Source organism: Otolemur garnettii, unplaced genomic scaffold, assembly GCF_000181295.1.
Source record: "Otolemur garnettii isolate 467f Iridium unplaced genomic scaffold, OtoGar3 scaffold00020, whole genome shotgun sequence".
In the NCBI taxonomy this organism is placed as follows: domain Eukaryota; kingdom Metazoa; phylum Chordata; class Mammalia; order Primates; family Galagidae; genus Otolemur; species Otolemur garnettii.
Window position 1 is genome coordinate 22,729,884 of NW_003852415.1, and position 11,357 is coordinate 22,741,240.

At 38.4% G+C, this 11,357-nt stretch overlaps 2 protein-coding genes across 2 annotated transcripts in view; one reads left to right on the forward strand and one right to left on the reverse strand.

Moving 5' to 3' along the window:
- VRK1 (vaccinia related kinase 1) overlaps nt 1-11,357 on the forward strand; it is a 111,412-nt gene that overhangs the window by 29,122 nt on the left and 70,933 nt on the right. The window lies entirely within an intron of this gene.
- Nucleotides 7,610-8,170, reverse strand: LOC100964763 (40S ribosomal protein S14). The gene has a single exon (XM_003787026.2). It carries the CDS (start codon nt 8,121-8,123, stop codon nt 7,668-7,670), a length of 456 nt encoding a protein of 151 aa, XP_003787074.1. The 5' UTR covers nt 8,124-8,170; the 3' UTR covers nt 7,610-7,667.

Consider the following 11,357-nt stretch of genomic DNA (forward strand, 5'->3'; position numbering starts at 1 on the left):
CACAGCAACCTCCAACTCCTGGGCTCAAGCGAGTCTCCTGCCTCCGCCTCCCAAGTAGCTGGGACCACAGGCGCCCGCCACAACGCCCGGCCATTCTTTGGTTGCAGCCGTCATTGTTGTTTGGCGGGTCCGGGCTGGGGATTCAAACCCGCCACCTTTAGGTGTACGTGGCTGGCGCCTTAGCCGGTTGAGCCATAGGCGCCGAGCCACTAATATTTAAGTTTAAGGAGAATTGGGCCTAGTCCTATCCTACTTTTTAGGCATGGAATTTGATCCATTACAAACCCATTCATTCTTGTTACTTTTGTGACAAAGGCTCTACAAGAAGAGCTTAACCTTTAGGATTTGTTTTAAGCTTACATAGCTTAGTCTACAGATGGAATATATTAATATATAAAAGTGAATGATTATATGGGAATGATTAATATATATAAGTGAAAAACATCAAAATGTAAAAACTTTGATGAGCATTAGTTCAGTGGGAGAGTTTGTCTTGACTCAGTCATACGCAGTATGATTTTTAATTTGATTGAAACATTGTGAATTAAAATGCAGGTATATAGCTTGTTCTAAAAGCTTACTGAAGTCTGTGACCCTTTTGCCAAAGTCAAGAGTTCCAACAGAGGTCTTCTCTTCGAGGTTATACTTGATCTGTGCTCCTGTGTTAACCTCTCATCTCCAACTTTCTCCCTTGCTAACACCATACCAGCCACACTGATGTAGGCATGCTCCTACCTTAAGATCTTTTCCTAACTCTTCCTTCTGCCTAGGCTCTTGATCCTTACATGGCCAATTTCCTCACCTCTTTCAAGGCTTTGCTTTGATGAGCAAAGTCCGCGTGAAGGAGGTTGACCATGGCCACTCTGTTCACTACGGGAAGCTTACCCTGCCGCCTTCTACTGCCTATACCCTATCTCCCATCACCTGCTTTAAGTATAACAACTACCTTTTCTAAAATATTAGTTAAATAACTTACTTGTTCTTATTATATATCTCTTTCTGCTAGAATATAAGTGTCAAAAGAATGGGAGCTTTGTTTTGTTCCATGAGATGTAGCAAGTGCCTAGCACAGTGCTTGGCACTTTGTAGGTTGTCAGTGACTATTTGTAGAGTGAGTCAATGAATGAACAGGCCATGTCTTTACTCTTATTTGTGAATTTACATAATTCACAGTTAACATTTATTTATTGCTGTGATAACTAGTAGATTTATATAAGTAGCATGTATAAGAACAGTCTTTGAAAAAATACCACTTAATGCTTTTCTAGTTGTTTGTGGAAGGAATAACTTCATTGTCAACAAGAACATATATTACTATTATCTTGATTCAACTGAATTTCTGTGTCTATTTTATTGCATCTAGAGGCTTTTTTAAAACATTTATTCAAATTGATATGAAGGTACAATATTTAGGTTACACTGTTCTCACTTTCAGGGTAAACTTCCATCTGTAGAAGAGCCCCTCACCCAGGGGGCTTGTCATACACCCTCACAATGTGCACATTAAGTGAGACCCAGCCTTCTATCCTCCGTCTTTCTGCCATACATCCTCCTCCCTCTCCCCTTTCCTCTACCCCCAAACTGGACTATAATAGTGTTTTATTGTTACAGGAACACGTAATTGTTTATATATTGATTTCATATTAGTATTGAGTACATTGGGTATTTGTCTTTCCATTCTTGTGATACTTTACTAAGAAGAATGTATTTCAGCTCCATCCAGTAGAGACTTTTTAAAATTGTGGTTAAAAACATAGAACAAACATTGCTTTCTTAATCATTTATAATGTACAATGTATTCATATTGTTATGAAACAGATCTCTAGAACATTTTCATCTTGCAGATTTGAAATGTTATGTCTCTTCAGCCTCTGGCAACTACCATTCTGCTTTGTTTCTGTGAATTTGACTACCTTATATAAATGGGATCACACAATATTTGCCTTTTTGTGACTGGTATTTCATAAAATATACTGTCCTCAAGATTATAAGAATCTGTAGTGTAACATGTGTCAATTTTTTTTTTTAAGGCTGAAGAATATTCCATGGTATATACATACCATGTTTTGTTTATCCATTCACCAGTTTATGGACACTTGTGTTACTTCATCCTCTTGCTGTTGTAAATAATGCTGCTAAGCATGTGGTTGTACTGATACCTCTTTGAGACTGTAAACTCTTTCCTTGTGACCTGGTACACTCTTGTGATCTGTAAACTCTTTCCTTGTGTCCTTGACACAACAAACATTATCCATCAGTTATATTTTCAAGTATATGCTTCCATCCTGAGTTTCCAAAGATTTTAATTTTATTTAATAGCATAGTTTTATGTAATTTATTTTCATATAATAAAATTTATATTGTGGTGTAAGCTGTGGAAGTGTAGGGAGGTTTGCTGTTTTAACATACAGCCCTGGAAAACTGTGTATCATACAGCAGAACAAGCTCCTAGAAAGAACAACATTATTTCATCTTGAAATTTTCTCCCCAAATTATCTAGAGCAGTGGTCTTAACCTGTGGGTCGAGACCCCTTTGTAACAATGAAACTACATCCTGCATATCAGATATTTACTTTGCGATTCATAGCAGTAGCAAAATTACAGTTATGAGGTAGCAACGAAAATAATTTTATGGTTGGGGGTCACCACAACATGAGGAACTGTATTAAAGGATTGCGGCATTAGGAAGGTTGAGAACCACTGATCTAGAGCTATGTGTTGCTTAAATGGTAGAGTGAATTCCAGTATTGTATTGTGAAGCAAAAGGAAGAGAACGTTCCCAGGAAGAGGGAATTAAAAACAGTGCCCTGAGCAGGCCCTGAGCAGGCCAATTCAGCTGTATTCTATGGTGTGGAACTCCCTGGTAACTTTAATAGGATTTAAATTTAGGAGTCAGGAAGATGGAGCCCAGATAGGGTGAGTTCAGGAAGTGATGAGAAAGGAAATGTTAGTAAGTACACATCATTATTGGGATATTTGGCATGGTAATGGGAAAGAAGGGATGATAGAAGAGGGGGAGTAAAACATTTAGTTTTTATTTTTTAAGTGGCAGAGCCATGAGTATATGTAAAAGCTGATGGAAGCTGAGCATGGTATCTCATGCCTGTAATCCCAATACTCTGGGAGGCCAAGATGGGTGGATTGCTTGAGCTCAGGAGTTGGAGACCAGCCTGAGCAAGAGTGAGACCCCATCTCTAAAAATAGCCGGGTGTTGTGGGAGCCTATAGTCCAGCTACTTGGAGGCTGAAGCTAGAGGATTGCTTGAGCTCAGGAGTTTGAGGTTGCTGTGATCTAGCCAGGGTTAAAAAGTGAGACTCTGTCTCAGATAGATAGAGAGATAGACAGACAGATAACAGCTGTTAGGGATCCAGTTGAGGGAGACATTGAATATATGAGGGAAGGTTTACTTAATAGTGTAAGTCCTTAGAAAGTTGGAGGGGATGAGATAGGAGGAAGATGGCTTCTTTGTGTTGTGACAGGAAAGAAGGAAGCTGAGAAACTTCTATTTTTCTCTAACTAGATTATCTGAGAATTATGAGTTAGGAAGAGGAATTATAGTTTTGATGAAGAAAAAATGGGATGTGACATTATCATTATAGAGAATGATTACTAGGCTTTTAAAGGAGTGACAGTATCCATTGCAGTTGGGTGGTACGTACATTAGCATGCTTGGGGAAAAAACTAACTTAACCTTTTTTCTGTTTAAGTTTATAAATTTATTGAATTTCTTTTTTTTTTTTTTTGAGACAGAGCCTCAAGCTATCCCCCTGGGTAGAGTGCCATGGCCTCACAGCTCACAGCAACCTCCAACTCCTGGGCTCAAGCGAGTCTCCTGCCTCCGCCTCCCAAGTAGCTGGGACCACAGGCGCCCGCCACAACGCCCGGCTGTTTTTTTGGTTGCAGCCATCATTGTTGTTTTGGCGGGTCCGGGCTGGGGATTCGAACCCGCCACCTTAGGTGTACGTGGCTGGCGCCTTAGCCGGTTGAGCTATAGGCGCCGAGCCAATTTATTGAATTTCTACCAAGCACAATGTATTGTGGCTAAGGCAGTTCTTGTATACAGGGAGCTTATTAATTTAGAGGGAACATTCATTAATCTTGTGCAATAAGTCCGTTAACTTCAGAGGTTAAAACTGACTGAGGAAGAGATAGATCTTTGGGTATGGGAAAATTTTCTATAAATGTATAGAGAGGGGTGTATATGTAAGAAAAGGTTTTACACCGTGAAGAGAGGAGATGAGAATTTGTTAGCACCATGTTAACAGAACGTTGAATAGTCCAGGTTGTCCAAAATTATCCCTGAATTAGCGTGTCTCTATATGATATGAAACACATCAGAGAAGCTTATGACTTTAAGGAAAATTTCATAAAAATATACGACCCCCTAAAGGAACTTACATGCCTGTCTGTTTTAGGAAAAAATTTCTGAGTACCCAGTGTATAACGAGCTTTATTCAGCATTACAATCTTCCAATTTGGGTATGGTGAATTCGTAGAACTCATTAAGTGTAAGTGTCATTGTTGTGATTCATTCAAGCTTTTTTTCTCTCTTCAGCAGAAGATTAAAAAAAATTTCAGATTTGAATCCAGGACTTGAAAAATGCCAGTTGTCTAAATACAGTACCATATTGTGATAAATATAGCTATTGAAAATTTTAAAACCTATTCATAAAACTTTATTTTAATATTCATAGCAGAACTTTTTTTGGAATGTTATCTGAAAAACAGAGGACCATTTTATCATCAGAGCTGACTATTAATTAGGGTATTGTTTCAGATATAAAAGTTGATCTGCCACTGAAATTCTATTTGAATATGTATAGTTCCAAGCTTGCTTTGTGTATTTAATAACTTTAGTACCATAATTACTCTGTTTACAATTAAATTTTGGTGAATATGCTAATATGGAGTATACCAGTGAGTGATTTCAGCAAAGGGCAGTATTGATTTGCATCTTGATGTGCTTTTCACTTGCATCTGCATTTCATTTAATATCAAGGGAAAAGAAGTGGTCAGATTATGTAATGGATTATGTGATGATAAACTTTTTCTTTTTTCTGTGAAACTTCTCTGTTGCATTGGCTACTATAATAGTAGATTTGCATTGAGCCAAGTGGGCTGAGATTACATGGATAGATTTCACTTGTGCCCTCCAGTGTATTTCATACAAACCTTAATGTAGCTATTGGTTTCATTATTAGAAAAAAACCCAGTGATGTACTGAAGTGATTGTTTAATTCAAATTAATATTTTAAATTCTTTAGAAAACTCACTAACTTAATGAGTTTGTGGCTGTGTTATTTTTTTGAGCAGGGACTACCTGTTTTAAATAATTCCCATTTACTCCTCTCATAAGTTGTCTGAAAAGCAATAAGGAGATTGAGAAACAGATTTCATATTCTCAGAAACTAGGATACTTTTGTAGTCCTGAACTAGAAAATAAGGGGTTGCCAAGTGCAGTGAAGGTCAAATAGGTGGTATGGGAGGATGCTGAATGGGAACACTGTCAGGTCTGAGACACAGACGGCAGACGAAGCTGGCAGCATTGTGTTCTTTAAAGTAAATAAGTGGCATATCCTGAGATGTACATTAATGAGCCTACGTTTGGAAGAACAAGAATGGGGGTTGGCAGAAAGGTGCACTAGGGAACTTTATAGTGTGATGAAAATGTTCTTGGTTATCACACAGGTATATATACATACATAAACGTTTATCAGTCTACATTTGTACAAGTCATCATTTTATTCCCTTTCAGCTCCAAATTCACCATCCTTTGTTCTATTTGAGATACTTCAACTAGATCCTATAAACATTTTTTCCTTTCCAGAATAATGTTAGATTTTGTTAGTAGAAGGTGAAGAAGGTGTAGAAGGTGTACTGCAAGACTTAGCAGTGGAAGGGGCTTGGCTTATTGTAGTGTGCTTGTTTTTCTTTTTTCCTGAGGTTTCTGAGTTGTCACTGTCAGCTGGGCTCTCTAAGTTTTGTTAGCGCGGCATAGGCAGCTTCTCTCCTCCCTCAGTGCTCCACTGGGCAGATTCCTGTGGAGCAGCTCCAGCCCCGTTGGCACTGCAGAGAGCTACTCTGCCACCCAGTGGGCTGTCACCACAGCCTGTCCAGTGAAGTGTTCCTTTCTTGAATGCTTATAACTTAGCCTCAGAAATAGTAATAGCTTTTTGCATTTGCTAGTCCCATGTTCCTTAGCATTATCTTTCACTCCTTTTATAGTGGACCATCTTTTTCAAACTGTTAGAACACTTTTAATTTGTATAATTTACTGTGTTACTTTTTACATCAATAAACAGGATGAAATAAATAAGTGTATAACTTGATTAATTTTTGCAAAATGAGCGTATAGTTTAAATATCAAAATTGAAATATAGAACATTACCATATTCTTAGGAACCTTCCAACTATAGAGTTCATTGAGTATAAGAAGATTTCTAGTTTTAATCTTTTGGTGATTGTTAATTGTAGGAGCAGTAATTTTTGAATGTCTAATACTGTCGGAAGTCATTTCTTCCCGCAAATAGCATATGCTATTTAACTTTTATCACCATTAATTAGTTTTATTGTTGAAATTAATATAAAAATAGTATGTGCTCTTCTGTGTGGCACATCTTTTTTTCAACACAGTGTTTGGTAAGCTCATCTGTTTTATCATATACATTTCCCAGCTGATGGACATAAGCATTTCTAGTTTGTGGCTGTTTGGATAAAGCTACTATTGTTGTTCTTTTGCATGTCTTTGGGTGGACAAATTTTCATTTTTCTTAGTATGTATACGGAAGTTGAATTGGTGGATTAGTCAGCAGGTATGGCTAGATAGAGTTTTTAAATGTTTGAAATAGTATATAAGAATTCTAGTTGTTCTACCTGCTTACCAACACTTGGGATTGTCAGAGGTCTTCAGAACCATTTTTTTTTTTTTTTTTTTTTTTGCAGTTTTTGGCTGGGGCTGGGTTTGAACCCTCCACCTCTGGCATATGGGGCCGGTGCCCTACTCCTTGGAGCCACTGCGCTGCCCTGTCTTCAAAACCTTTAAGTGATAGATGATTCAGATGTTCTTTAAATTCTTAGGTTGTGTTAAAAGTAGAAAAACTAAAATCTTTTTATGAAATGAGCATAATATTGATATTAAAACAGATAAATATAGCAGAAAAAACATGACAAACCATTCTTATGAATATTAATTTTATTCCTAAATAAAATATTAACAAATAGAATTCAGCTGTACACTAAAAAAACTCATAACTACCACCAAGTATAATTTTTTCTAGGAATATTTATCATGTTAAGTATGTGATATTCTAGCCACATTTGTTGTAAGTCTTTTATATTTCTGAGCATTTTAAAAGATTATTGAGTAAATATTTATTTTAATACCAACAGCGCCCCCCCCCCCCGCCCCCCTTGTACCTTTGAGCACTGCCTTGGCCATCAGTTTCCCAAGGTTGCCTAAGATTGTAGAAGACAAAAAGGAGGCCTTTACATATTTTTCCATTAGGAGCCACAAGCCACAGGAGAGAGTTTCATTAGGTATATTTTAAAGAAATACTTATGTCATAGTGGCCTCTTCTATCAGAGCAAGAGAGTAGATTTCAGTGACTTCTTTTTTTTTTTTTTTTATACCACGGCAATTTATTAACGCAAAATATGAGGAGTCCAGTTCACAGACGGCGACCACGGCGACCCCCCTTCCTGCGGGTGCTGTCAGAGGGGATGGGGGTGACGTCCTCAATCCGCCCTATCTTCATACCAGAGCGGGCCAGGGCTCGGAGGGCTGATTGGGCCCCTGGTCCGGGGGTCTTGGTCCTATTTCCTCCGGTAGCCCGAAGTTTGATGTGTAGAGCAGTGATGCCCAGCTCCTTGCACCTCTGAGCCACATCCTGGGCAGCCAACATGGCAGCATATGGTGAGGATTCATCTCGGTCAGCCTTCACCTTCATTCCACCAGTCACTCGGCAGATGGTTTCTTTGCCGGAAAGATCAGTGACATGAACAAAGGTGTCATTGAAGGATGCAAAGATGTGGCACACACCAAATACATTCTCTCCTTCAGCCACCTGAGGTCCAAGGCTTATGACCTGTTCTTCCTTCTTTTCCTTCCCCTTTCGAGGTGCCATTTCTGCGCAACGTCTCCAGACTCCGCACCGGAAAGCGATTTCAGTGACTTCTTAACATTCCTTGGAGCAGATGTAGGTGTGAGGGAAGTTTTAACCCAAGCACAACATTAGTTTCAAATAGCTTCAATTTAATAGAATCTATTTTTCTATTTCTTTCTTTTTGTTTCCTTTTTTTTTTTTTATCCAAGGTAACCAGTAATTCTGGGATCTACATGTGAACAACTTTATATGAGTATTTTTTGTACTTGATTTATTTGGGTTGGTGTGATATGTTTAAGTTCTTTGAATGCTTTTAATGAATGTGAATGACTGAAGAAAAGAAAAAATAAAAACTATATAACCATTTGGAAAAAAGCTGGATTCCTGCCTCATATTTTATACCAAAATAAATGTAGGCAGGTGAGAATTTTTGCAGTGAAAAATAAAACATAAAATAACAAAAAGAAAACATGGGCTATTAAAAATATTGGAAGAAGGTCTTTTTAAGGGTCAGGTGAAATTTAAAAGGTAAAAATAAACTGAAGACAAATGGGAAGGACTTTGCACTACAAAGAGCTAATTTCTTTAATACACAATATATAAGAAATGTCTGTAAATGAAAAGCAAGACTAGTAATTCAAAGAAAAGGGTGAGGGGGGCAAAGATTACCAGGCTTGGCAGGAAATGAAGTACAGTTTTGCTTAGGGGTCTTTTGTTTTTGTTTCTTTATTGAGGGAGGATTGGACAAGTTCATTGAGTATAAGAAGATTTCCTGTTTTAATCTTTTGGTGATTGTTAATTGTAGGAGCAATAATTTTTGAATGTCTAATACTGTAAAATAATATGCAATATAGAAAACTTAAGCAAATATAGACTTAATGAGTAGTTATAAGTACTCTTGTAAGTACCATCTAAGTCAGGGAGGCAGTCCAATGCCCCAGGTGCAGCACAACTTTATATTCTTCCCCAAAGTAACTTCTCTAGTGGAACCACTCCTTTGTTTTTCTTTATATTGTAGTTTTATCATTCGAGTGTACATTCTTAAACACTGTGGTTTAAATTTGCCTGATTTTGTTTTGTTTTATATATATTGGTTTAAGTACTTTAAAATCTATTCTCCTTTTCTTCTATGCCTCCTTTTCCTCCTATTATTTGCTTTAAAAAAATGGGATTATACAAAATTGCATGCTTTTTTTTTTTTGAGACAGAGCCTCAAGCTGTCCCCCTGGGTAGAGTGCCATGGCATCACGCTCACAGCAACCTCCAACTCCTGGGCTCAAGCGAGTCTCCTGCCTCAGCCTCCCAAGTAGCTGGGACTACAGGCGCCCGCCACAACGCCTGGCCATTTTTTGGTTGCAGCCATCATTGTTGTTTGGCGGGCCCGGGCTAGGGATTCGAACCCGCCACCTTAGGTGTATGTGGCTGGCGCCTTAGCCGCTTGAGCCACATGTGCCGAGCCTGCATGCTATTTTAAATTGCACACAAACTTTATGGCCACCCTGTATGTGTTACAGGGTTTCAAATAGTCAGGATTTTGCTGAATGCATTCTTGTGTTATAGTTTATCTTGTTCTTCTGTTCTCTTCATATTTGGTGAATTGGTAGGCTTGATCAGCTTTGGGTTCAATTTATTATTTACTTTTTGGTAAGACTACTTCATGGTAGTCTTTTTTGGTTGTCCTTATTCATAATATCTTTATTTGTAACAACCCCAAACCGAAACAACTGAAATGTCTGCCAGAGGGTGAGAGGTATAGTCATGCTGTGGAATACTACTCAGTGATAAAAAAGAATAAACTAATGATAAACACAGCAACTTGGATGGATGTCAAGGGAATTGTGCCAAGTAAAAAACTCAATCTGAAAAGATTATATACTGTTTGATTCTGTTAATGTAACATTCTTGTTGTAGCAAAATTATAGAAATGAAGAACAGATGAGTAGTTGCTAGGAATTAGGGATAAGGAAAGGGTGAGTGTGGTTAAAGTGGTAACACCAGAGTCCCATGCTGATGGGACATTTCTACATCTTGATTATACTTGCAGTTACACAAATCCATACACATGATAAAATTGCAGAGTACTATACGTTCCCACAATGAGTGTGTATAATATTGGTGAAATATGAACTTGCTTTATGGGTTGTACCAATGTCAATTTCCTGATCCTTTTTTAAATTTCAAAATATTAATTAAGGAGGTACAAGTGTTTTTGTTACAAGGATTTTTTTTTCTTTTGAGACAGAGCCTCAAGCTGTTGCCCTGGGTAGAGTGCTGTGGCATCACAGCTCACAGCAACCTCCACCTCCTGGGCTTAAGCGATTCTTTTCCCTTAGCCTCCAAAGTAGCTAGGACTACAGACAGCTGCCACAGCGCCCAGCTATTTTTTGATTGTAGTTGTCATTGTTGTTTGGCAGGCCTGGACTGGATTTGAACCCACCAGCTCTGGTGTATGTGGCTGGTGCCTTAGCTGCTTGAGCTACAGGTGCTGAGCCCACAAGGATATTTTGTATAATGCTTATGGTAGAGCATTTGGTGTGCCCATCACCAGAATAGTGTTCTTTGTACCCAATAGGTGACCCATGCCTACCCTCCTGGACTCCTCTCTTGGTTTCTCCTGTCCTTTATATTGGTTTGTGCCCATGTGTACTCAGTGAGAGCTGAATACCCAGCTCCCACTTAGTAGTGAGAACATGTGGTGTTGGTTTTCCATTCCTGAGACACTTCACATAGGATAATGGTCTCTAGTTCTCTCCATGTTGGTACAAATGACATTATTTAATTTCTTTTTATGGCTGAGTGGTATGCAATTATATATATATAGTATATGTATATATGCGTGTATGTATGTGTATAATAAAAATCTCACTTTAATCATGAATTGAAGGGTGCATTGTGAATTGTGCTGTGATAAATACTTGGGTGCAGGTATCTTTTTGATAAAATGACTTCATTTCTGGCTCGGCGCCCATAGCTCAGTGGTTAGAGTTCTGGCTACATACACTGGGGCTGGCGGGTTCAAACCCAGCCTGGGCCTGCTAAACAACATGACAACTACAACAAAAAAATAGCTGGGCATTGTGACAGGTGCCTGTAGTCCCAGCTACTTGGGAGACCGAGGCAAGAGAATAGCTTAAGCCCAAGAGTTTGTGGTTGTTGTAAGCTATGATGCCGTGGTCTCTACCTAAGGCAACACAGTGAGACTCTATTTAAAAAAAAAAAAAAAAAAAAAAAGAGTTTGAGGTTGCTGTGAGTTGT